This window comes from Oryctolagus cuniculus, chromosome 12 (genome assembly GCF_051225735.1).
Source record: "Oryctolagus cuniculus isolate XC-2025 breed Fujian yellow rabbit chromosome 12, ASM5122573v1, whole genome shotgun sequence".
NCBI lineage: Eukaryota > Metazoa > Chordata > Mammalia > Lagomorpha > Leporidae > Oryctolagus > Oryctolagus cuniculus.
Genome location: NC_142878.1, coordinates 87,567,786 through 87,594,840, shown reverse-complemented (window position 1 = coordinate 87,594,840; position 27,055 = coordinate 87,567,786). Strand labels below are relative to the sequence as shown.

Here is a 27,055-nt window from a genome sequence, read left to right as displayed (position 1 = left end):
GAAAACTAAGCCTAATTTTGCCTTCAAACAAGGGTAAAGTCAAACCATATAACTTGAATGTTTTTTTTTTTTAGTCTGTTCCAGGGTTTAAAAAAAAATCCTTTAAAATAGGCTCTCTTAACGCTCTCTTTGTCAACAAGTATATTTTGCCCCACTTAGAAACTCCCTTTACTTCCTACAAAATTCCTAACATTGCAATGTAGGTTTCAGCAGCAATAAACAAGGAAGCAAACTAAGAAACACCTGAAAGGCTCCCTGATAGAACCCCCTTGTTGTGCAAGTGTTCACCCCGACTCGAACACTTCATCTCCACTTTTCCCAATACTTAGTTCTCAGGGGAAAGCCGTCCTTTCCGGTGAATCTTCCTAGCTTCTCCAGTCTTAACGAGGCCCTTTCTTCCATGCATCCACAACACCTTCCACTCCCCTCTCTTCAGCACTTACTAAAGAAGCAGAACCCAACTGTCCTGACCATCGGAGTTGTCCCAGCACCTGGCGTGCGGGAGCAGCACCAACGAACGTTCATCCAAGGAAGGCAGAAACTGTCAGGTTTACTATCTCCGTTTCACAGTAACCTCAATACATTCAAGGTAAATCTCTGTAGTTATTAATTTTACAGATACAGAGAGGGAAACTGAGTTGCCCAAGCTTCCAAAACTGGTAAATGCCGAGAGAGAGTAGCAGCTGGGACTCCCGAGTTACGAGCTATCTGCATTGGACCACGCCATCCGCCGTTTAAATTCCACGTCCTCTTTGACACGACTCAGACCGCGCGAACTGAAAGGTTCAGAGTAAAGAATTTCCGGAAAGACAGCTTCACTTGCCTCCTGTCTCCAGAATCCCTAAGGAACTAGCTCCCGGGCAAGCTTACAGGTCTAATTATTATGGATTTGGCGTTTTCCCAGTGTATAGGGGGGCCCACTGGCAAATGGTGGCGCCTGACATCCTATCCAAGAAACCAAATTATAAAGGTGGAGGCCAAAATTCGGCGCCCACAGGTCGACAGGAGCGCTCCTCCCCACCAACCCCCGACCTGCTAAAACAATTTCCTCTCTTCCATCAACTTTTCAGTCCTTCCCGCTTCCCCACTCGCTCAGCCAGTGCACACCCCAGACCTCCTTCCCGCCTCGGACCCCAACCGTTTCTCACTGCATGATTTCCTCGCTGACATCCAAGCCGAAAGTTTTCCGCAGCTGCTGGGTGCACCAGCGGACCAGCGGCTCTCCGGCCACCGCCCCAGCCACCGCCATCTTCCCCAGCCGGAACCAGCTGGGCTGGGGAAGCCCTGCGTCCTGCGCCGGACTAGTTCCCTTCGCAACAGCGACCCAGCTCACGCGGGTTCCGCCAGCCTGCGCAGCCCCGCCCGCCGTGCCGCCTCCGGGGCAGGTCCCGCCCACCTGTGCCGCCGCCGGCTTCTTCCCGCCGCCTGGGCGCCCTACGCTCGCACCCGGGCTCCGTCCGCTCCTGATTCTCCTGCATCGTTACGGGTGGGACCCGAGGAGAGCCGCCGGCGATTCTGCTGAGCCGTCAGCTCAAATGCCGATAAAAACGGCAGCTTAAAAAAATTTAAAAGTGCAATATTCCGAAAAGTTAGGGACCAGGTCTTGGGTCTGCGCTGGTTTTTCTGTCCATTTAATTCAGAGCTTGTAAGCTATAAGCTTACCCTCTGGTGCTGATGTTTAATACTTCCTGTAGTTTAACACTAGATTCACACTGTTTTTATATATATATATATATATATATAGTATATAGTATATAGTATATATATATGTGTGTGTATATATGAAGGAGATTTTACACACACACACACACACACACACACACACACCCTTTTCCAGCAGAACCAAGACAACTCAACAGGCATCAGCGAGATTTGTCTTTAATGACTTTCCACATAAATTCTCGACTCCAGTAGTCCAGATTTAAGGGTCATCTGCATTTCCTATCCCGTTTAGCCAAACTTTTCAGGAGCTCATGATGTTTTCTGATTCGTGGTTGGTTTTTCATTATCTTTACAAATTAAACACCCCTCGTTCCCTTTAGGCTATTTAGACTAAGCGATTATATTAAATTGGATGCTGTTTCATCTTTTTTTATGCCAATATTTTCATCGGCATAATCCAAATCATATAAGTGTATTGATTTATGTTGAGTTTGGATTGTCTTTGACAATTATCATTAATTTGAAAATGTATAATATCATAACCCTTTTAAGCAAAGCACTTGATAAAGTTCATTGTATTCATTAATAGTACAAGTTTTGCTCCTTCACAAAAATCAGCTATATTTAGTATTATGTATCAAAATAACTTACCTGTTTCTGTACCTGTTTGGTCCAGTAATAAAATATTAACTGCATGAAGAAAGAGACTATTTCTTTTAAATATTTTGCACAATAGGGGCCAGTGTTGTGGTGCAGCAGGTTAAGCTGCCATTTGCGATACCAAGATCCCAAATCTTATTGCTGGTTTGAGTCAGGCTGCTCCACTTTGGATCCAGCTCCCTGCTACTACTAGTGTGCCTGAGAAAACAGTGGAAGATGGCCCAAGTACTTGGGTCCCTGCCATGCAAGTAGGAGACCGGAATTGGTGTTCCTGGTTCCTGGCTTCAGCCTGGCTCACCCCTTGGCTATAATAATGGCTATTTGGGAGTGAACCAGCAGATGAAAAATCTCTCTGTGTCTCTCCCTCTTTGTTCCTGTGACTGTCAAACAAATAAGTACATCTTTAAAAAAATAAGCATTTTTTTAAAAAGATGCATTTATTTGTTTGATGGGCAGAGTTACAGAGAGAGAGAGAGAGAGAGAGAGAGAGAGAGAGAGAACTATCTTCCATCTGCTGCTTCACTCCCCAAATGGCACCAGGGCTGCCACAGGCTGAAGTGAGGAGTCGGGAGCTTCTTCCTGGTCTCCCTCGTGGGTGCTGGGGCCCAAGCACTTGGGTCATCTTCTGCTGCTTCCTAGGTGCATTAGGACGCTGGGTTAGAGGTGGAGCAGCCGGGACTGGAGTCCTCCAATCCAGGGGTGCTTCACTTCAAAATCCCCACTCCAGCTCCTGGCTTTGGATTGGTCCAGCTCTAGCCGTTACAGCTATTTGGTGAGTGAACCAGCAGATGGAAGATCTGTCTTTCCCTTTCTCTCTCTCTGTAATTCTGCCTTTCAAATAATTAAGTTAATCTTAAGAAAAAAAAAAAAGCCAAGTTATCTTTTGGTATAAGTTTAGGTGGAAATCTCATTCATACCTACTATAGTTTTTCTTTTTTTAATTTTTAAAAATTATTTTATTTATTTAAAAGACAGAGTAACAGAGAAAGAGACAGAGATAGAGGTCTTCCATCAACTGGTTTACTCCCCAGGTGGCCGAAACAACTGGAGCCAGGAGTCTCTTCCGGGTCTCCCAGGCGGGTGCAGGGCTCAAGGACTTGAGTCATCTTCTACTGCCTTCCCAGGCCACAGCAGAGAGCTGTATCAGAAGAGGAGCAGCTGGAACTAGAACTGGCACCCATATGGGATGCCGGCACTTCAGACCAGGGCTTTAACCTGCTGTGCCACAGCACTGGCCCCTACAATTTTTCTTGATGCGCTAGGCCTTAAAAATTTTGAGGCTCAAACCATATAACTGTTATTTAATTCTAAAGCAAAACAAAAGCCAACATTTCAATTAAGAATTTTTATGGGGACTAGCGTTGTGGCATACCAGGTTAAGCTGTCATCTTGTGGCGCTGGCATCCCATCTGGGCAATGGTTCACTTCCGATCCAGCTCCCTGCTATTGTGTCTGGGAAGGCTTCGGAGGATGGCCCAAGTGCTTGGGAGATCTGGAAGAAGCTCTTGGCTCCTGGCTTCAGCTTGGCCCAGACCCGGCTGTTGTGGCCATTTGTGGAGTGTAGATGGAAGATTGATTTCACCACCATAACCTGCACCCTGTAACTCCTTTAAAATAAATAAGTCTTTTTTTATTATTATTTTTAAGAATTTTTACTGGGCATCACTGCTTTTTACTTTTCTGTACCATATCTTTCATCACCATCTGTAGGATTAAAAAAACCAAACATACAAAGGAAAACAAACACAATGGGGCCAGCATGTGGCCAAGCCAGTAAGGCTGCTGCCTGCAGTGCTGGCATCCCGTATGGGCTCTGGTTCAGGTTCTGGCTGCTCTCTGCTGTGGCCTGAGAGAGCAGTGAAGGATGGCCCAAGTCCTTGGGCCCCTGCACCCACATGGGAGACCCAGAAGAAGCTCCGGGCTCCTGGCCACCTCAGGCCGTTGGGGCCAATCAGGGAGTGAACCAGTGGATGGAGGGCCTCTCTTTCTCTCTCTGCCTCTTGTTCTCTCTCTAAAAGAAAAATAAACACAATTATAGCAAATTGAGGACACTTCATAAAAATTCATGTAAAATGGTGTTTAAAATTAAGTTTGTTTGTCACAAAGTAGTTTTGAAATCTATGTATAATTTCTCAAATATGAGTTTTATATTACTTTTTTGAAGACCCTTTGTATTTAGACTGCCTCTGTATGGAAAGGTATATTTGCAATTCTTTCTAGCAATTTACTTGGCATATGGATTCAGAAAAATAAACCAGCAAGATTTTGCAGTTCTAATATCTGCTGGAATCTGGGATGTGAGTTCAAATCACCCAATTCAGAATCAGGTAGAAGCGTCTTTAAGTGAAAAAGAAATAATGGAATTTAAGAACCATTGTGCCTGGAGATAGCGCCTGACCACACATAACAAAGGAATACCCCGGGGCTTGTTGGTCTGGCACTAAGTTGGCTAGTTGGCTGTAACCTTAGACTCCTGGGTTAAGGAAGACAAAGAACAAATAAAACCCAGGCAATTGCCAAAACATTTCCTGTTGTTGATTGTTGCCTGGAACCTTTAATTCTACCCCAAGTGGCTGTTGATTCTGTTAAAGTACCAAGTATCCTATGTTTTTAAAGTTCAAAACATTATTTCATTAGAGAAAATCAATACCCTACTTACACTTAGGATTTTTTTTTTTTTTTCAAGTGAGCAATTAACAGAATACATCCCGGGCAAGTTTAACTGATCCTGTTTTATGCATGACATTCAGAAAGAGAAAATCACTCTCCAGGGGTATTGAAGTAATAAAATATATGCATAGGAATAGAAAGCAATTATGACTCCCATTCTAGAGTTACCCTTGCTCGCTGTGTGCAAGGCTGTGCCCATTTTAGGAGCTCTGAGAACGTACAGATATAGGCAAGATGTTTTATAAATTTTTATGTGAGCATAGAACTCAGAATTTTTCTTAAGTCTCACATCACCCTGCAAACAAACAAACAAAAAGCGTTGAAAGTGAATTTTGTTAGCTTCGTTTCCCCGTTCCATTGAAGTGTTTTATTATGGATGCTGTAGATGGGGTTTCTTGCGGGAGTGTGGGAGGGAGGGATTAAAATTCTCAAATTCTTTTTATTTGTGTCAAAAAGTCCACTTAATTTCAAATTTGATTTCTAATAGGAAAACGGGTTGAACAGGAGTTAACCCTGTGGTAACTTTTGAAAGAAAAAAAAAATGCTGTAATTTGCTGTTTCTGCTTGGTTTTTCCTAAACGGGCCAATTTCTCTAGTCCGAATCTCGGCACCCACACCTCGGGTACCCCCCTGGAAACGCCCTGGCACCGCCCGCCTGGCGCGGGTACCAATCACAAACGTCTGCGGATTGATGGACGGCTGGACGCCCCGTCAAGCCTCCGCGCTCTCATCCTGGGGCCTTGGCCATTGGTTCGGGGGGCACGGCGCAGAACCAATGGGTGCGGCCGCTCGCGCGAGTGTTTGGAGCGCGCGGGAAAGAGACCGATATAAACTAAGGCGGGAGACTGGTTTTCGGGTCCTTGTCCAGTGGAACACCCGCCGCGGGAAGGTCGGTTCGTAGCTTTCGTCTCCTCAGGTCAGACATGGTGCGAACTAAAGCGGATAGTGTGCCAAGCACCTACAGAAAAGGTGAGGCGACAGAGCTTCGCGCCGGAGGTCAGGGGGTGCTCCCGGCAGCCTGGCGGCCTGCGGGAGATGGCCGCTGCCCGGTCCACGCGCAGACTCGTGGGGCTGGCCCGGAGGCCGCTGCCCGGGATGGGGACGGGGAAAGGTTATCCTGCTCTACCGGATCGCCGGGTGCGCCTTTCCGAGCCTCTGGCTCGGAGGCTGTTGGGGGAACTGGGCTCTGAGAGTGGGTGACCGAACCTTCTTGCCCCCACTTTGAGCGCCCTCCTTTGCTTCTCTTTGCAGTGGTGGCTTCTCGGGCCCCCAGGAAGGTGCTGGGTTCTTCCAACTCTGCCACTAATTCTGCATCGCCCTCATCGAGGAAAGGTAAAGACCCCGCGGGGTCCTGGACGGAGAGGAACCCTCCCACAGGGCATCTGGCCTGGCACCACGGTCCAGCCTTGCGAGTGACCTGCCGGGGAAGGGGTTTTCCGTGAGCCCCTTACGCCCACATTTCTTCCTTGCCCTCTGGTATACTGAGGAGGCCTTGGCCTTTTGGTGGGCAGGGGTAGGGGTGGGGGTCTCGAATCTCAGGCCTTGAGGTTAGGGACCTAGATTTGATTTGCAAAAAAAAATTTTTTTTTACTTTTTTGGTTTATCTTTTTTTTTTTTTTTTTTTTAAGATTTATTTGTTTATTTGAAAGAGTTACAGAGAGAAGTAGAGACAGAGATCTTCCATCCACTGGTTCACTCCTCAGATGGCCGCAATGGCCGGAGTTGGGCCGATCCAAAGCCAGGAGCTTCTTCTGGGTCTCCCACGTGGGTACAGGGGCCCAAGAACTAGGGCCATCTTCCACTGTTTTTCCAGGCCACAGCAGAGAGCTGGATTGGAAGAGGAGCATCCGGGACTAGAACTGGCGCTTCAGGCCAGCTGTGCCACAGCGCCGGCCCCTAGCATTTTTTTTTCTTAATATTGATAGCTGGCTTTGTGTTGTTACTTAAGCGCTGCATCAGTAGATTTAGGTGCTTATCATGTCGTCTTCTTAGTGTAAATAAAAGTGTGCTTCCTCCCTCCTTCCCTCTTCTTTTTATGGGGGTGGTGCCTGTGTGTGTTGTCTGACTTTGGGGCTCCAGGTACTGCTTTTGGGAGAACAGGATGGAGCCCCAAGGGCAGTAACTTCATGCTGCTCCTGTGTGGAAAGGATGTGAAAATAGCCGGCCATCTGGAGCCTCTTTCTTTCAGTAGGAAGTTAAATAGGCAAGAGGGTTAATTCCGCAAGGTTCAGTTAAAAACATCTGGGAGCACTGTTGAGGACTTCGTGGATCTTTACGTCAACTCCAGTTTCCCCCTATTCTAACCATCTTGGTAGAATGTATTCAGTCTCTTCAGATGAAAGGAAACAGTAGCCACAACTTTTTAAAGTAGATGAATTTATTGAGAACATTTTAGACCCTGTACCACTAGAATCAGTTCCATCAGGGCCACATCCCGTTGTGCGAACCACTGGCTGAATCACTACAGCCAAGTCAATAAGCCCTTAATCAATTACGCATTGAACAAATGCACTCTATAAGGCACTTTACCATCTCTATTTTTAATCCCAGTAACTGTGTGAAATTGGTAATTCCTTATTTTATAGAAGAGGAAATTTGTGTATGTGTGTGTATAAAACTTGTTAAGTGTGACAAAATTAAGTCAGCAGAGCTGGGTTTGAATTCATTGCTGCTATGTTGTTGGTTTTTTTTTTTTTTTTTTTTTTTGACAGGCAGAGTGGACAGTGAGAGAGAGAGACAGAGAGAAAGGTCTTCCTTCCGTTGGTTCACCCTCCAATGGACGCCGCGGCCGGCGCACTGCGCTGATCCGATGGCAGGAGCCAGGTGCTTCTCCTGGTCTTCCACGGGGTGCAGGGCCCAAGCACTTGGGCCATCCTCCACTGCACTCCCTGGCCACAGCAGAAAGCTGGCCTGGAAGAGGGGCAACCGGGACAGAATCCAGCGCCCCGACCAGGACTAGAACCCGGTGTGCCGGCGCCATAAGGCGGATTAGCCTAGTGAGCCGCAGCGCGGGCCGCTGCTATGTTTTTATAGTAGTGAGTGAAAGCATCCCAAAAAGTCTCTTACTATTTTTTTTTTACTTTTTTTTTTAAAAGAAGATTTATTTATTTGTTTGAAAGACTTACACAGAGAGAAGCAGAGGCAGAGGGAGAGAGAGAGATCTTCCATCTGTTGGTTCACTCCCCATTTGGCTGTAATAGCTGGAGCTGCGCCGATCCAAAGCCAGGAGCCAGGAGCTTCTTCTGTGTCTCCCACAGGGTGCAGGGGCCCAAGCACTTGGGCCATCTTCTACTGCTCTCCCAGGCCATAGCAGAGAACTGGATCAGAAGTGGAACAGCCGGGACTGGAACTGGCGTCCAAAAGGGTGCCAGCACGGGAGGTGGCAGCTTTACCCACTATGACACAGCACTGGCCCCACTATTTTTTACTTTTCCCAGTAAACTTTTTTTTTTTTAAATTATTGGTTATTGAAGATCCAGAGAGACAAACATAGAGATCTCATTTGCTGGTTCACTTCCCCAATGCCTGCAAACCAAAGCTAGGTTTCCCACGAGAGTGGCAGGGATCCAACTACTAGAGCCACCACCACTGCCTCCTAGGGTCTTTATTTATAGGAAGCTGAAATCAGGAACTAGAGCTAGGAATCAAACCCAGGCACTTCCATATAGGACAGGGGAGTCTAAACCTCCAGGGCAACAGGACTTTCCCCTCCCCCCATTTTTTATAGATCGTTTGTACTTTTTTTAAACATATTTATTTTATTTATTTGAAAGAGAGAGTTACATAGAGAGGTAGAGACAGAGAGAGAGGTCTTCCTCCCGCTGGTTCACTCCCCAGATGGCCGCAACGGCTGGAGATGCACCGATCTGAAACCAGGAGCCAGGAGCTTCTGGGTCTCCCATGTAGGTGCAGGGCCCAAGGACTTGGGCCATCTTCTACTACTTTCCCAGGCCACAGCAGAGAGCTGGATCGGAAGTGGAGCGGCCGGAACCAGAACCAGTGCCCATATGGGATGCCGGTGCTTCAGGACAGGGTGTTAACCCGCTGCGCCACAGCGCCAGCCCCCTGTACTTTTTTTTTTTTTTTGACAGGTAGAGTTTTAGACAGTGAAAGAGAGACAGAGAGAAAGGTCTTCCTTCCGTTGGTTCACTCCCCAAATGGCCTTCACGGCCAGCACTGTGCCGAGCCGAAGCCAGGAGCCAGGTGCTTCTTCCTGGTCTCTTATGTGGGTGCAGGGACCCAAGCATTTGGGCCATCCTCCACTGCCTTCCCGGGCCACAGCAGAGAGCTGGACTGGAAGAGGAGCAACCGGGACTAGAACCCGGTGCCCATATGGGATGCCGGCACTGCAGGCAGAGGATTAACCAAGTGAGCCATAGCGCCAGCCCAATCGTTTGTACTTTTATTTTTTATTTTTTTATTTTTTTTTAATTTTTTTGACAGGCAGAGTGGACAGTGAGAGAGACAGACAGAGAGAAAGGTCTTCCTTTGCCATTGGTTCACCCTCCAATGGCCGCCACGGCTGGCGCGCTGTGGCCGGCGCACCGCGCTGATCCAAAGGCAGGAGCCAGGTGCTTCTCCTGGTCTCCCATGGGGTGCAGGGCCCAAGCACCTGGGCCATCCTCCACTGCACTCCCTGGCCACAGCAGAGAGCTGGCCTGGAAGAGGGGCAACTGGGACAGAATCCAGCGCCCCGACCGGGACTAGAACCCGGTGTGCCGGCGCTGCAAGGTGGAGGATTAGCCTAGTGAGCCGCGGCGCCGGCCCGTTTGTACTTTTAAAAAAATTACAAATAGTATAACTTCAGACAGTCCATGTGAAAACAACCTTTGTAAGTGTAGATACCTGTTGGTCTTCTGATCATTGCCTTTTTTTTTTTTTTTTTTTTTTTTTTTTTTAAGATTTATTTGAGAGAGAGTTACAGACAGAGGGAGACAGAGAGAGAAGTCTTCCATGCACTGGTTCACTCTCCAAATGGCCGCAATGGCCAGAGCTGAGCTGATCTGGAGCCAGGAGCCAGGAGCTTCTTCTAGGTCTCCTATGTGGGTGCAGGAGCCCAAGCACTTGGGCCATCTTCTACTGCTTTCCCAAGCTATTGGCAGAGAGCTGGATCAGAAGAGAGGCAGCTGGGACAGGAACGGTACCCATATGGGATGCTGGCACCTCAGTTGGAAGCTTAACCTACTATGCCACAGCACCGGCCGCATGATCATTACTTTATAAGGGAGTAAGAATTTTTCCTTGGGGCCAGCCTTGCAGTGCAGCAGGTTAAGCTGACATTGGCGTCCCATATCATAGCCCTGGCTTGAGTTCCCACTGCTTTGCTTCCAATCCAGCTCCCAGAAATGCACCTGGGAAGCAGCAGACGGCCCAAGTACTTGGGTTCATGGTATCCCTGTGTGATGCCAGGATGAAGTTCTTGGCTCTTGGCTTTGGCCTGGCCCAGCCTGGGCCACTGTAGCCGTTTAGGGAGTGAACCAGTAAATGAAAGATCTCTCTCTCTCCGTGTCTGTTGCTCTTTCAAATAAATAAATAAATCTGCCGGCGCCACGGCTCACTAGGCTAATCCTCCACCTTGTGGCACTGGCACACCAAGTTCTAGTCCCGGTCGGGGCACCAGATTCTGTTCCGGTTGCCCCTCTTCCAGGCCAGCTCTCTGCTGTGGCCCGGGAGTGCAGTGGAGGATGGCCCAAGTCCTTGGGCCCTGCACCCCATGGGAGACCAGGAGAAGCACCTGGCTCCTGCCATCGGCTCAGCGCGGTGCACCTGCCACAGCACGCCGGCCGCGGTGGCCATTGGAGGGTGAAACAACGGCAAAAGGAAGGCCTTTCTCTCTCTCTCTCTTTTTTTTTTTAACTTTTATTTAATGAATATAAATTTCCAAAGTACAGCTTATGGATTACAATGGCTTGCTTCCCCCCCATACTGTCCCTCCCACCCGCAACCCTCCCCTTTCCCACTCCCTCTCCCCTTCCATTCACATCAAGATTCATTTTCGATTCTCTTAATATACAGATCAGTTTAGTATACATTAAGTAAAGATTTCAACAGTTTGCTCCCACACAGAAACATAAAGTGAAAAATAATAGATGATTCTTTTTAAATGATGATGAAATCAGATCAGACCTATTGTCATGTTTAATCCCAGTGAGAGTCAAGTTCGGAATTGATAATTTTTTTTTTTACAGAAGATCAGTTTAGTATACATTAAGTAAAGATTTCAACAGTTTGCACCCCCATAGAAACACAAAGTGAAATATACTGTTTGAGTACTCGTTATAGCATTAAATCTCAATGTACAGCACATTAAGGACAGAGATCCTACATGAGGAGTAAGTGCACAGTGACTCCTGTTGTTGACTTTACAAATTGACACTCCTGTTTATGGCATCAGTAATCTCCCTATGCTCCAGTCATGAGTTTCCAAGGCTATGGAAGCCTTTTGAGTTCTCCAACTCTTATCTTGTTTAGACAAGGTCATAGTCAAAGTGGAGGTTCTCTCCTCCCTTCAGAGAAAGGTACCTCCTTCTTTGAAGACCTGTTCTTTTTTTATTTATTTTTTTATTTTTTGACAGGCAGAGTGGACAGTGAGAGAGAGAGAGACAGAGAGAAAGGTCTTCCTTTTGCCATTGGTTCACTCTCCAATGGCCGCCGCGGCCGGCGTGCTGCGGCCGACGCACCGCGCTGAGCCGATGGCAGGAGCCAGGAGCCAGGTGCTTTTCCTGGTCTCCCATGGGGTGCAGGGCCCAAGCACCTGGGCCATCCTCCGCCCCAACCGGGACTAGAACCCGGTGTGCCGGTGCCGCTAGGCGGAGGATTAGCCTACTGAGCCGCGGCGCCGGCCTGAAGACCTGTTCTTTCCACTGGGATCTCACTCACAGAGATCTTTCATTTAGGTTTTTTTGTTTGTTTGTTTGTTTTGTTTTGCCAGAGTGTCTTGGCTTTCCATGCCTGAAATACTCTCATGGGCTTTTCAGCCAGATCCGAATGGCTTTAGGGCTGATTCTGAGGCCAGAGTGCTGTTTAGGACATCTGCCATTCTATGAGTCTGCTGAGTATCTCGCTAAGGAAGGCCTTTCTCTCTGTCTCTCTCTTTCTCACTGTCCACTCTGCCTGTTAAAAAAAATAAATCTTTAAAAATTTTTTCTTCAATTTTTCTTTCATATTACTTTTTAAAAATGGACAGGATACTGGCAGTGTGGTGTAGTAGGTAAAAGCTGCTGTCTGCAGTGCAGGAATCCCATATGGGCTCTTTTTTTTTTTTTTTTTTTTAATAAAACAGGCTGGCACTGTGGTGCAGTGGGTTAACGCCCTGGCCTGAAGCGCCGGCATCCCATATGGGCGCCGGTTCTAGTCCGGGCCACTCCACTTCCAATCCAGCTCTCTGCTGTGGCCTGGGAAAGCAGTAGAAGATGGCCCAAATCCTTGGGCCCCGGTACCAGCGTGGGAGACCTGGAAGAAGCTCTTGGCTCCTGGCTTTAGATTGGTGCAGTTCTGTCTGTTGCTGCCCATTGGGGAGTGAACCATTGGATGGAAGACCTCTATCTCTCTGCCTCTCCTCTCTCCAACTCTTTCAAATAAACAAATAAATAAATAAAAAAAAAAACATACACAGGAGTTGGATTTCCCTTAAGAATTGAGAAGAAGCCAAGTGCTTTGCAATGTAGAACCTATTTTTTTTTAAGGTTTTATTTTATTTATTTGGAAGGCAGAGTTACAGAGAGGCAGAGACACAGATCTTCCATCTGCTGGTTCATTCCCCATAATGGCCGCAGCGGCTGGAGCTGGGCCAATCCAAAGGGGCTGGGACCTTCTGGGTCTCTCATATGGGTGCAGGGGCCCAAGTACTTAGACCATCTTCTACTGCTTTTCAGGCCACAGCAGAGAGCTGGATCAGAAGTGGAGCAGCTGGGTCTTGAATGGGCACCACATGGGATGATGGCACTGTAGGCTGTGGCTTTAGTCACTATACCACAGTGCTGGCCCCTGAGTGGAACCTTTTACACTGCCTCTTATATGTGCTTTAAATGACCTTTTTTTTTTTTTTGCCAGGCAGAGTGGACAGTGAGAGAGAGACAGAGACAGAGAGAAAGGTCTTCCTTTGCCATTGGTTCACTCTCCAATGGCTGCTGCAGCTGGCGCGCTGCGGCTGGCGCATTGCGCTGATCTGAAGCCAGGAGCCAGGTGCTTCTCCTGGTCTCCCATGTGGGTGCAGGGCCCAAGGACCTGGGCCATCCTCCACTGCACTCCTGGGCCACAGCAGAGAGCTGGCCTGGAAGAGGGGCAATCAGGACAGAATCCGGCGCCCCGACTGGGACTAGAACCCGGGGAGTCAGTGCCACAGGCGGAGGATTAGCCTAGTGAGCCGTAGCGCTGGCCATTGACCTTCTTAAGTAAAATTTAGATAATTTATACTACATGATGCTACCTTATGAAAAAGTATATCAAATTTTAGCATGATGTACATAAAAAGACCTGACTAGCTCTGCGAACAAAATATGAAGCATAGTTCCTAGGTGTAAAAGTTATATTGGGGCTGATATTGTGTGGTGAGTTCAGCCACCGTTGCCAGTTGCAATGCTGGCATTCCATGTCAGGGCACCAGTTATAGTTCTAGCTGCTCTGCTTCCTATCCAGCTCCCTGCTAACGTGCTGGGAAAGGCAGAGTAGGAAGATGGCTCACGTACTTAGGCCCTTACCGACCATTTGGGAGACCCAGATGAAGTTCCTGGCTTTGGTCTTTGGCCTGGCCCAGACCCAGCTGTTATGACCATTTGGGGAGTAAAGGAGCATACAGAAGATCTCTCTGTCTCTCCCTCTCTGTCACTCTGCCTTTCAGCTCAGTCTTTTTTTTTTTTTAAGTGTGTTACTGCTTTTTCTAAGATAACCATCAAACTGAATTTATTAACTGAATATAGCTTTATTGTGTCACATTTTGTAATTTTTTAGATTTAGCTAATATCACTTAATATCTTTGAAAATCTGATACTAAAGAAGGAATTTGTAAAAGAATTGTATTTATTTCTAATTTTATATTTAACAGCTGAAAATAAGTATGCAGGAGGGAATCCAGTTTGTGTGCGCCCAACTCCCAAATGGCAAAAAGGAATTGGAGAATTCTTCAGGCTGTCCCCTAAAGATTCTGAAAAAGAGAATCGGATTCCTGAAGAGGCTGGAACCAGTGGCATAGGAAAGGCAAAGAGAAAGTAAGTTTTTATATTCTGGGTTATAAAAGCAATATTTATCTTTTGACAATAAAGGACAAATGTGATACTGAGTAACTTTAGTGTCTCATCAAGCCAGTAAGAAAATCTTTTTTTTTTTTTTCAAATTGATTTAAGAAAGGGAGAGAGATATCTTCCATCTGCTGGTTCACTCCCCAAATGGCCACAACATCTGGGACTGGGTCAGGCTGCAGCCAGGAATTTCCTCCGGGTCTCCTATGTGGGTGCAGGGACCCATGAAGTTGAGCTATCTTCCACTGCTTTCTCAGGCCATAGCAGAGAGCTGGATTGGAAGAGGAGCAGCAGAACTCAAACCAGTACCCATATGGGATGCTAGCACTACAGGCTGAGGCTTTAACCCACTGTGTCACAGCGCCGGCCCCTCCCCCCATTTTTATTTATTTTATTTGAAAGAAAGAGTGACAGATTGAGGGAGACAAAGAGATCCCCTATCCACTGGTTCACTCCCCAAATGGCTGCAATAGCTGGGGCTGGTCCAGGCTGAAGCCAGGATTCTGGAATTCCGTCCATGTCTCCCACGTGGGTGGCAGGGGCCTACTGTTTGCCCAGGAATATTAGCAGGAATATTAGTACTTGAATCCGAAGTGGAGCAGCCAGGACAGAAATAGGTGCTCTGATAACAGCATGCCAAAATTGCAAGCATTAGCCTAACGTGCTGTGCCACAGTGCCGGCCCCATTTATTTTCATTCTTTGTGGTACCAACTTTTATTTTTTATTTTTTAAAGATTTATTTATTTACTTGAAAGTCAGAGTTATACAAAGAGAGGAGAGGCAGAGAGAGAGAGGAAGGTCTTCCATCTGCTGGTTCACTCCCCAATTGGCTGCAATGGCCGGGGCTGCGCTGATCCAAAGCCAGGAGCCAGGAGCTTCTTCTGGGTCTCCCACGTGGGTGCAGGGGCCCAAGCATTTGGGCCATCTTCCACTGCCTTCCCAGACCATAGCAGACAGCTGGATTGGAAGTGGAGCAGCCAGGTGTTGAAATGGCATCCATATGGGATGCCGGTGCTTCAGGCCAGGGTGTTAACCCGCTGTGCCTCAGCGCTGGCCCTAATTTTTAAATATTTATTTATTTGAGAGGCAGAGTTACAGACAGCAAGGGAGAGACCGAGAAAAGTCTTCTATCTGCTGGTTCACTCCCCAAATGATTGCAAAGGTCGGAGTTGGCCAATCCGAAGCCAGGAGCCAGGAGTTTCTTTGGGCCACGTGGGTGCAGGGCCCCAAAACTTGGGCCATCCTCCACAGCTATCCCAGACATTAGCAGAGAGCTGCATCAGAAGAGGAGCAGCCAAGATATGAACCAGTGCTCATATGGGATGCTGGCCCTTTCAGGTAGAGGCTTAACCACACAGCACTGGCTCTAAGCATTACTTTTAAGAATCAGGAAAAAATTATGGTGCTTGGAAAAAAAAATGTTCGAAACCTACATTTTCATAGATTTGTAAGTAATGGAGCCCAGACTCTCTATACAACTTTTCAATGTTTTATTTCAAAAACAAATTATTTGGTTATTGGAGGGGATGCCACAGCCATTGTTGCCCCTTAAATATAAGGCCTGGCTTGCTACCTCTTCTCCACCATCAAGAAGCCTGCCATCCTGCAGGATATCAAGCTGGACACACAGCACACTGACCCACATGGGTAAGGGCTGGTGGCCAGGATCAGTCTGGGGCTGCTTTCCACACTGCCACTAATTATGGATTCATTCATTTGTTCCTCTAACCAGCACAGAGAGTGCTACCTATGAAACCACCACAACAAGCCCCCTAACAGCAGCCTAAAGTCTATAGCCAGCCTCCATATGTTTTTTTTTTTTTTCCAAAGATTTATTTTATTTTATTTGAAAGGCAGAGTTACAGAGAGGCAGAGGCAGAGAGACAGGGAGAGAGAGGTCTTCCATCACTAGTTCACTCCCCAGATGGCTGCAGCGGCTGGAGCTGCTCTGATCCGAAGCCAGGAGCCACGAGCTTCTTCTGGTCTCCCACGCAGGTTCAGGGGCCCAAGGACTTGGGCCATCTTCAACTGCCTTCCCAGACTATAGCAGAGAGCTGGATCAGAAGAGGAGCAGCCGGGACTCAAACTGGCACCCATATGGGATGTTGGCACTGCAGGTGGCGGCTTTACCCACTCTGCCACAGAGTTGGCCTCTCCATATGGTCTTGTTTGTCCTACATCTGTATGGCTAAGAATCTCTGGCCAGGGCCAGTGTTGTGGTGTAGTGGGTAAAGCCACCACTTGCAATGCTTGCATGCCATATAGGCATTGATTCATTTACTGGCTACTCCACTTCTGATCCAGATCCTTGCTAATGCCTGGGAAAGCAGTGGAGGATAGCCCAAGTGTGTGGGCCCCTGCCACCTATGTGGAAGACCTGGAAGAAGCTCCTGGCTCCTGGCTCCAGTATGGCCCAGCTATGGCTGTTGAGGCCATCTAGGGAGTGAACCAACAGATGGAAGATTCTCTCTCTTTCTTTCCCTCTCTTTCTGTAACTCTGACTTTCAAATAAATAAATGTTTAAAAACAAACAAAAAGAATCACACGCCAAAAAACAACTATAGTTCTTCAACACACAGTCCAAGCCCAATCCAAATGGCACCCAGAAGTCTAGTGCAGCAAGGAAGAAAACTCAGGTCTTATCAAATTTACTAATTCTCCTTATTTTATTAACAAGTCTTGACAGTCTCAAACTGAATTAGTTTAAAGACAGCATCTGAAGGATGCCTTTTTTTTTTTTTTTAAAGATTTATTTGTTTATTTGAAAGGCAGAGTTACAAAGAGGCTAAAGCAGAGAGAGAGATCTTCCATCTGCTGGTTCACTTCCCAAATGGCCATGACGGCTGGTGCTGAGCCAATCTGAGGCCAGGAGCTTTTTCCAGGTCACCCACATGGGTGCAGGGGTCCATATCTTCCACTGCTTTCCCAGGTGCATTAGCAGAGAGCTGGTTCAGAAATGGAACAGTTGGGACTTGAACCGGCACCTGTATGGGATGCCAGCACTGCAGGCGGCAGCTTTACCTGCTACCCCACAATGTTGGCCTCTGAATGCCAATATTAAATATCCTGGAGTTTCACATATAAAACGTGAGAAAGACAACATCAAAAATTAGTTAATTATTTTATTAAATGTTGCTTTAAATTAAACTCTAACTTGAAAATGGTAATTTCACCTTGATCTAGAGAAAAAGGATTACCTGTGGAATGGACATTCAATTTTCATTTTGGGTCATTAAATCTAGAAAGTTGTAGAATGATTAGGTAATATAAAATGCTATCATGACTTTATTCTCATGTACATTAGAAGGAACCACTCAGTGTTTCTATAATTCCTTTGTGTATTGTATCAGCAGTCCCAATTTAATACTGATATACTCTGGTATTTCATTGTTAAGCTTTTATTGTTCTCTTGGAAACTTAACTCTTTGCTCTGGTGCTTTGGATTTGACATTGCTTTTGATTTTATATGTAGTAATTAACATGTGCTGGGGCAATGATTGATTGGAATCTAGTTCAAGTCCAAGCATGAGTAATTCCTACATATATGCATAAAAGTGAAATAAGGCATTTCTCAACACATTTCCATCCAATAAGAGAAGTCATTTACTACCATACTTAGCTTGACTCATTAGATTACACATGCACTTATTTCAACTAATCTTAAAACACTACTTTCTTTTTCTGCGTATGTTGGATAATTTTTAAAATTCAGTTAATCTGGCCGGCGCCGCGGCTTGCTAGGCTAATCCTCCGCCTAGCGGCGCCAGCACACCGGGTTCTAGTCCCGGTTGGGGCGCCGGATTCTGTCCCGGTTGCCCCTCTTCCAGGCCAGCCCTCTGCTGTGGCCAGGGAGTGCAGTGGAGGATGGCCCAGGTGCTTGGGCCCTGCACCCCATGGGAGACCAGGAAAAGCACCTGGCTCCTGGCTCCTGCCATCGGATCAGCGCGGTGTGCCGGCCGCAGCGCGCTGGCCGCGGCGGCCATTGGAGGGTGAACCAACGGCAAAAAGGAAGACCTTTCTTTCTGTCTCTCTCTCTCACTGTCCACTCTGCCTGTCAAAAAATAAAAAAAATAAATAAATAAATAAATAAATAAAATAAAATAAAAAATAAAATAAAAAAATTCAGTTAATCTGTTTTGAAGGCGTATTTGGTAAATCTTGAAATTAAGAAGTAAATGAGAAGTAGACAAAAATAACATAAATCAGGTATTTGGAAGGTATTTAAAACTCACCTGCAATAAATTCATAACTCAACTCTTCGTTTAAAAGCAAACAAACAAAAAAGTTGTCAATCAGAATAGCTACATTTGAAACACTTTTTCTCTCAGTATTTTTAAGATAGGTAGAACTTAGTCCTAAGCCCAAATGGTCTTGATTTTGGAAAGTAAAACTTTTACAACTGCCTTTATATATGGAAACCTTATTTTAAAGAAGCTTTTATTTATTTTTGGTCTACTTGAGAAAGGAAGAGCAACAGGGGGTAGGAGGATCTGGGGCAGGTGTGTGGCACAGCAGTTTAAGCTGCCACTTGTGAGGCCTGATTCCATATTAGAATTCTAGTTTTATTTTTTTTGAAGATTTATTTATTTATTTGAAAGTCAGAGTTACACAGAGAGAGGAGAGGCAGAGAGAGAGAGAGAGAGAGGTCTTCCATCCGATGGTTCACTCCCCAGATGGCTGCAACGGCTGGAGCTGAGCCAATCCGAAGCCAGGAGCCAGGAGCTTCTTCCAGGTCTCCCATGCGGGTGCAGGAGCCCAAGAACTTGGGCCATCATCTACTGCTTTCCCAGGCTATAGCAGAGAACCAGATCAGAAGTGGAGCAGCCGGGTCTCGAACTGGCACTCATATGGGATGCCAGCACTTCAGGCCATGACGTTAACCCACTGTGCCACAGTGACGGCTCCAGAGTCCTGGTTTAAGTCCTAGCTACATGACTTTGTTGTTTTTTTTTTTTAATATTTATTTATTCATATGAAAGGTAGAGTTATAGAGAGGCAGAGAGAGAGAGAGAGAGAGAGAGAGAGAAAGTCTTCCATCTGCTGATTCATTCCCCAGATGGCTGCAATGGCTGGAGCTGAGCGAATCCAAAGCCAGGGAGCCAGGAGCTTCTTCTAGGTTCTCCCATGCGGTTGCAGGGGCGCAAGGACTCGAGCCATCTTATACTGCTTTCCCAGTTCATGGCAGAGAGCTGGTTCGGAAGTAGAGTGGCCAGGACTAGAACCGGCACCCATAGGGGTGCTGGCTCTGCAGACAGCATCACAGGCCCCTTAGCCACATGACTTTGGATCCAGTTTCCTGCAAGTGTATAGCCTGGGAAGCAGCAGTGATTACTCAGGTGCTTGTTTCTGCCACTCATTTGAGAGACAAAGATGAAGTTTCCGGCTCTTAACTTCAGCCTGGCCCAGTCCTGGTTGTTGTAGACATTTGGGGAATGAGTTAGTGAATGGGAGATGTGTCTCTGTTTCTCTGCCTTCCAAAATAAATACATAAATACAAATTTAAACTGACCTACAAAAGCATATAAAATCTTAAAAATTATTCGATATTTTTCATAAGTGGTCACTTAGTAAATGGTTAGAGTTTCTGCTATGTTTGAAATTTTTAATAGTAAATCTTAGCCTTTTTTGTTATCTCTATTATGATTTTTGGTTCAATAACAGTCAACAACCAAAGGGATACATTTTTAGATAGAGGTCTTTATCTTATAAAAGGCTTGCTTTTATGATTCTTTCTTACAATTTCTGCTCATTGTCTGATATCATTCTTCCTTGTTCTTCCTCACTGCGGTATGAATAAGCTAATAGTCAAGATCTGCATGGGTGGGTGTTGTAGTGTAGTTGGTTAAGCCACTGCTTGGGATGTCCACATCCCATGATCAGCGTGTGGACTCAACTCATTGCTGCTCTGCCTCTAATCATGCTTTCCATTACTGCACATCCTGGGAGGCAGCGGGTGATGGCCTAGTAATGGGGCTTATGCCACCAACCTAGGAGACCTTGATGGAGTTCCAGGCTCCTGGCTCCAACCTGGCTCAGCCCTGTCTGTTACAGGCATTTGGGGAGTCACCAGGAAGGTAGATCTTTCTTTGTCTCTCTCTCTTCACTCTCTGCCTTTAAAATAGATGAAAATAAATGAACAGTTTTAAAAAGATTTGCTCTAGAATGTATTTCAATCTTCCTGAAATATTTATGACTTACATTACGGAAATAAGATAATTGGCAATATAGCGAAATGTGTCTATAAACTGATCATCACAAGAATGGAATAAAACTTTCATTATAGGTTTTTCATAATATTGAAAGAGGTTATAAGAGAATACTTCAAAAAATCTCTGGGACAGAACAATGGGGCAACTACAGTTCACAATACTATATTATATATCATATGAAGAGTTGGAAAAGAGTAGCTGGTGGGCTCCAAATATAAACAAAATATAAGGAAACAAGAATGCTAATTACCTGATTTGATCAATTTGCACTGTATGCATGTGTTGAAATACTGCACTATGCCTACAAAAATGTACAGGTATTACAAAAATTCATGGAAAATGGAATTAAAATATTGATTACAAACAATTAAAAATATATATGAATTTTAAGATTTGAAAGGAAAAATGAAACAGAGACACAGAGAGAGAGAACTTCCATTTGCTAGTTCACTCCTCAGATGGTTGCAACAACCAGGGATGGGCTAGGTTGAAGCCAGGAGCCACAGACTCTATGCAGGTCTCCCACATGGATGATGGGAACTCAAGTACTTGATACATTCTCTGCTAACTTGGTACAGAGAGTTGGATGAGAAGTAGAGTAGTGGAGACTTGAACTGGCATTCCACTATAGGATGTCTACATCCCAAGAAGCAGCTTCACCTGCTGTACCACAGTGCCCCATCCCATTGGGGGAGTCTTCAAAATGTTCATGGAAAATGAGTATTATGAAAAAATTATACATAGATTTCAAAATATTTTTACCTCAAAATAAACTTGCTTTATACTCCATTTTTCCATGATTTTTTTTTGAGAGGCAGAGAGAATGATAGCTTCCGTTTGCTAGTTCATTTCTCAAATGCCCATAATCACTATGACAGACCCAGAAGCTGGATACTCAATCCATGTCTTCCTCATGGGTAGCAGGGACCCAACTACTTGAGACATCACCTGCTTCCTCCCAGGGTCTGCGTTGGCAGAAAGCTGAAATGGGAAGTGGAGATGGGAAGTGAACCAAGGCATCTGATACAGGATGTGGTGTCCTAACCAGCATTTTAACTGCTAGGCCAAATGCCCTCCCCTCACAAACTTTTTGAAATATCCTTGTATGTATAGGCTTATAAAGAACTTCAATCCATGATATAATAAAATCTGTAACATTAAATTACATGATAGAGTTTTAATTTATTTTAAGGTCTATTTATTAGATTTGCCTTTTTTTTAAGAGAGTGCAGTTATCCCTGTTTTGAAATAGTAAATGTTGGCCGGTGCTGCGGCTCAATAAGCTAATCCTCTGCCTAGCGGCGCTGGCACACCAGGTTCTAGTCCCGGTTGGGGCGCCGGATTCTGTCCCGGTTGCCCCTCTTCCAGGCCAGCTCTCTGCTGTGGCCTGGGAGTGCAGTGGAGGATGGCCCAAGTACTTGGAGCCTGCACCCCATGGGAGACCAGGATAAGTACCTGGCTCCTGCCATCGGATCAGTGCGGTGCTCCATTGGAGGGTGAACCAATGACAAAGGAAGACCTTTCTCTCTGTTTCTCTCTCTCACTGTCCACTCTGTCATAAAAAAAAAAAAAAGTAAATGTGTTTATCAGAAAGACTTATGCCATACACTCCTTAATTTATATTCTGGAACATGATTACTACACCTATGGCCTTGTTTTCCTCCCTTTTGAATAAACTTCCATCAGTAGCATAGGGGAGAATCAGAATCAAGAGACTATCTCCTTAAATATTGATCAGATTTATGATGCCTAAAGTAAATCAAGTCCTTGTGAAAATGGAAGTTTAAATCCATAAGCTGTACTTTGGAAATTTATATTCATTAAATAAAAGTTAAAAAAAGCCGGCGCCGTGGCTCAATAGGCTAATCCTCCACCTTGCGGCGCCGGCACACCGGGTTCTAGTCCCGGTTGGGGCGCCGGATTCTGTCCCGGTTGCCCCTCTTCCAGGCCAGCTCTCTGCTATGGCCAGGGAGTGCAGTGGAGGATGGCCCAGGTGCTTGGGCCCTGCACCCCATGGGAGACCAGGAAAAGCACCTGGCTCCTGGCTCCTGCCAGGATCAGCGCGGTGCGCCGGCTGCAGCGGCGGCCATTGGAGGGTGAACCAGCGGCAAAGGAAGACCTTTCTCTCTCTGTCTCTCTCTCACTGTCCACTCTGCCTGTCAAAAAAAAAAAAAAAAAAAAAAAAAAAAAAAAAAAAAAAAAAAGTTAAAAAAAAAAAGAAAATGGAAGTTTAGGGGTCAGCGCTGTGGCATAGTGAGTAAAGCTGCCGCCTGCAGTGCCGGCATCCCATATGGGCGCCAGTTCGAGTCCTGGCTACTCCTCTTCCAATCTAGCTCTCTGCTATGGCCTGGGAAAGCAGTAGAAGAGGGCATGAATTCTTGGGCCCCTGCATCTGCATGGGGGACCCAGAAGCTCCCTGACTCCTGGCTCCTGGCTCCTGGCTTCAGATTGGCACAGCTTCAGCTATTGCAGCCAACTGGGGAGTGAACCAGTAGATGGAAGACCTCTCTCTCTCTCTCTCTGTGTAACTCTGACTTTCAAGTAAATAAATAAATATTTTTAAAAAAGGAAGTTCAGGTCACTATAGTGTTAATTTGTTAAATTGATTTAATTTTCAGAAAAATACAAGGAAGATCTCTGTAATAGCACATGAGTCAATGATAATTTTAAACCAAATCTGAACACCTTTGTTTTAGCTTCCATCTTTCTTACTTAGGTCTATGACCATTCAGTCTACTGATCTAATTTGAAAACTAAATATTTTAGATTTCACAAATCTGTCAGCTTTATGATTAAGTTCTTAATTGACCTTTTCCCTATAAAAACTGTAACAAATACAAAATAGCTTTGGGATAACGTAAATTGTTTTTCAAAGGCTACAACTACCAGGACAGGCGTTGCTGGTTAAATTGCTGCTCGGGACAATCAGCATCACGTATCAGAGTGCCTGGGATAGAATCTTCTCTTTGCCTTTAGGTCCAGCTTTCTGCTAATATGCCTAGGAGGCAGATGATGGCTCAAGTACTTGAGTCTGTCTCCCACATGGGAGACCCTGATGGAGTTCCCAGCTCCTGGCTTCGGCCTGGCCCAGCCCTGGTTGTTGCAGGCATTTGGGGAGTGAACCAGGAGATGGATGATCTCCCTCCCACCCTCCTTCCCTCCATTGCTTTGCCTTTCTAATAAATAAAAATGAATAAGCATTAAAAAGAGTTATAACTACAATAACAAAAATAATTTTGGAGTTTTTCTAACTAGGTAATACATTCATAAGGTTCAGAAGGGTTACCATCAAATATGACAACTTGCTGTATGTTTTCTCTGTTCAAATGGATTAATTATTTGCAAGGTTCTTGTTGGAGGATTAAATGCTATTTATCAATCAACTTAACATGCTGAAAGAAGATGCTATAGAAATAGATGTTTCCTCTTTAAGAAAAAATGGCAACATATTATCAAGGAGAAACACTGATGCAGCAAATCAACAGGCAAAATAGTTAGAAAGTTGTGTTGCTCTAGTACTTGAAATTTGTAGGCATTTACTAATTAATAGTGTTTAATTTTCTCTCATTTCTATTCACTTGACCAGACTCATTGCACTGTTAATGTTCCTGAATTATGTATACATTTGTAATTATTTTTTTAAGATTTATTATATTTATTTGAAAGACAGAGTTAGAGAGAGAGGTAGAGACAGAGAGAGGTCTTCCATCCACTGGTTCATTCCCCAGATGGCCACAACGGCCCGAGCTGCACAGATCTGAAGAATGGAACCAGGAGCTTCCCCTTGGTCTCCTATGTGGGTGCAGGGGCCCAAGGACTTGGGCCATCTTCCACTGCCTTCCCAGGCCATAGCAGAGAGCTGGATCAGAAGAGGAGCAGCCGGGACTACAACCGGCGCTCACGTGGGATGCGGGCACTTCAGGCCAGGGCTTTAACCTGTTGCGCCACAGCACCAGCCCCTGTAATTATTTCTTCTTGTTTTTCAAAGATTTATTTATTTACTTGAAAGTCAGCATTACAGAGAGAGAAGGAAAGACAGAGAGAGGTCTCTCATCCACTGGTTCACTCCCCAGATGGTTGCAATAGCCAGGGCTGGGCCAGGCTGAAGCCAGGAACCAGGAGCTTCTTCTAGGTCTCCCACATGGATAGCAGGGACCCAAGAGTTGGGCCATTTTCTACTGCTTTTCCCAGGCCATTAGCAGTGAGCTGGATGGGAAGTGGGGCGGTCAGGACATGAACTGTTGCTCATATGGGATGCTGGTGTTGCAGGCAGTGGCTGTACCCGCTATGCCACAATGCTGGCCCCATTATTTAAACAATTGTTTTTTTAAACAATTGAGGCTTGAGTGACTATTGAAGTTCTTTATTCTTTCCACAGACCACGTCCTTTGCAACCCGATGACACAGATGATGAAAACGAATAGAACTTCCTTATTCATCTTTGAATAATGTCTCCGGTTTACTCTGGTATTCTAGGGTGTAAATTTGCATAGATGTGTTTGTTCCAATTATCTTTGTTGAATAGGAATTTAATTTAAAAAATGAGGCTAAAATTTAGTTGTTCAAAAGCAAATAGTTCTGAAATTGGAGAATCTGTAAGGTTATCTTAGCTTAATATTCAATAGAATGCAGTATTTTGTTCCTCCTGTTATTAAGCTTATTGTTTTTAAAAAAATCAAATCATTGCACGATGTTCAAATTACTAATCTGCTATATTTGAGATTTGCTTAGATCTTTGTACTGATGCCATTTTTATTGCCATTTGATTATTGGGATGGTGCCATATCTTATTCCTTTTATTTGCTTAAAAAGCGGAGTTAGATTTTTGCACATTTAAAAAATTCAGTATTAATTAAACTTGATCTCTACCTTTTTTCAGAAAGGATGCCAAAGATGCAATGTTGAAAAATTTGGATGGATATCTTCTCCCTAGAAAAAATTAAGGACAGTTTGTTTTTGACAGTTTAAACGGTTGGTCATCAAAGCTCTTATTGCAATATCAAGATAAAATACTAGACTAGAATCAGGAGGAAGATTCCACAGACTACACTAATAGAGAGGAGTTCTTGTAGTACATACATTTTACTCAGTATCATAAAATGATATACTTTAGGCCTATACTTTTAAAGTTGGAAATTAATAAAACATGAAAAGCAAATCATTCCATACCCAGAATTTTGTATCTCTAAAGTCCTTTAGAAATACTGTTTTTCAAGATAACCAGTCATATAATTGAAGAGGTGGGTATAATATTACTTGGTAACTGATATTCTTGCTTTCTTATCACATATTCTGCTTCCTGACAGTCTGTTGTCAAAACTAATTGTGTTTTAACAGGCATGTTTTTTTCTGAAATTTGTTTAATAAATAATGCTTACTTCCAGAATACTATTCATTTGTGTGCTTCCTAAGATTATGTCCTACCAGATGTTTCTTTTTCTTTTTAAGATTTATTTTATTTATTTGAAAGACAGAGTTACAGAGAGAGGTAGAGAGAGAGAGAGAGAGAGAGGTCTTTCATCCGCTGGTTCACTCCCCGGATGGCCGCGATGGCCACAACTGTGCCAATCTGAAGCCAGGAGCCAGGAGTTTCTTCCGGGTCTCCCACGTGGGTGCAGGGGCCCAAGGACTTGGGCCATCTTCTACTGCTTTCCCAGTCCATAGCAGAGAAATGGATCGGAAGAGGAGCAGCTGGGACTAGAACCAGTGCCCATATGGGATGCCAGTGCTTCAGGCCAGGGCTTTAATCCACTGCCGGTCCCCAGATGTTTCTATTTTATTCCTTTCATATACACATCAGTACATTGACCTGATTTTATTAACTTCCAAACTGTCCTGATCATTGTACATGACATTTTTTGCTTTGACTTTTAGAGACAGATACTAAAAAGAATGTTAATGAATTGGAGAGAATTCTTTATCCCAAATACTGCTTTGATAATTAGCTTTAAGAAGCTTGAATCAAGTTAGTTAAAGTCAAGTTTGAGTGTGTCTGCAACTTGATTTGCTATTTTTCACTGATGAAGAAAGTTTATGGTAGGGTGCCCAGTGAGGTCTCATTTTGATCAGTGCCCATTTGATGGGTCTCATTTTTTGATAGGTAATTATTTCTAAAAATTTGAATGTTAAAGAACCTAAAGTTTTTTCAAGTATACTTTATATATCTCACTTTTATTAGGCAGAGGTCCTGTGTAATCTATTTCATTTTTTTCTTTTTGTATAAAGATTTATGTATTTGAAAGACAGAGTTACAGAGAGAAGAGAGAGAGAGAGAGATCTTCCATGTGTTGTTTAACTCCCCAAATGGCCTCAACAGCTGGGGATGGGCAATGCTGAAGCCAGGAACCAGGATCTTCTTCCCAGTCCTATGTGGGTGCAGGGTCCCCATCTTCTGCTGCTTTTCCAGGTGTATTGGCAGGAAGCTGAATCAGAAGTAGAGCGGCAGGACACAAACCAGCGCTCATATGAGATGCCATTGCTGCAGGTTGTGGTTTAACCCACTGTGCCACAGTGCCGGATCCACTCTGTGCTTTATAAAGATTTTTTTTAATGTAGCATGACAACTTAGCTTTTCTAAACATACAAGAAACAGACTTCTTATTTTCATTTAAAATGAA

At 44.9% G+C, this 27,055-nt stretch overlaps 2 protein-coding genes across 7 annotated transcripts in view; one reads left to right on the top strand and one right to left on the bottom strand.

Annotated features, from left to right (window-relative positions):
* Nucleotides 1-27,055, bottom strand: part of TRIP4 (thyroid hormone receptor interactor 4) — a 100,003-nt gene that overhangs the window by 68,279 nt on the left and 4,669 nt on the right. For 3 of the 5 annotated variants that reach the window (XM_002718101.6, XM_008268895.5, XM_017347963.4), the window contains exon 1: nt 1,149-1,275. In XM_002718101.6, the coding sequence (XP_002718147.2) occupies nt 1,149-1,249 (101 nt within the window). In that variant the 5' untranslated portion in view covers nt 1,250-1,275. Of the gene's footprint in view, nt 1-1,148; nt 1,276-25,307; nt 25,368-27,055 lie in introns of those variants that run through there. The other 2 variants (XM_008268896.5, XM_089310541.1) reach the window with 1 other exon arrangement.
* PCLAF (PCNA clamp associated factor) lies at nt 5,847-25,829 on the top strand. 2 transcript variants are annotated; one of them, XM_051821880.3, is made up of 4 exons: nt 5,847-5,961; nt 6,244-6,324; nt 14,036-14,198; nt 24,817-25,829. In XM_051821880.3, exons 1-4 carry the CDS (start codon nt 5,916-5,918, stop codon nt 24,860-24,862), a joined length of 336 nt encoding a protein of 111 aa, XP_051677840.2. In that variant the 5' UTR covers nt 5,847-5,915; the 3' UTR covers nt 24,863-25,829. The 2 variants fall into 2 exon arrangements, with proteins under 2 accessions (XP_051677840.2, XP_008267116.2); XM_008268894.5 differs by lacking the exon at nt 14,036-14,198 and having other exon boundaries at nt 24,817-24,991.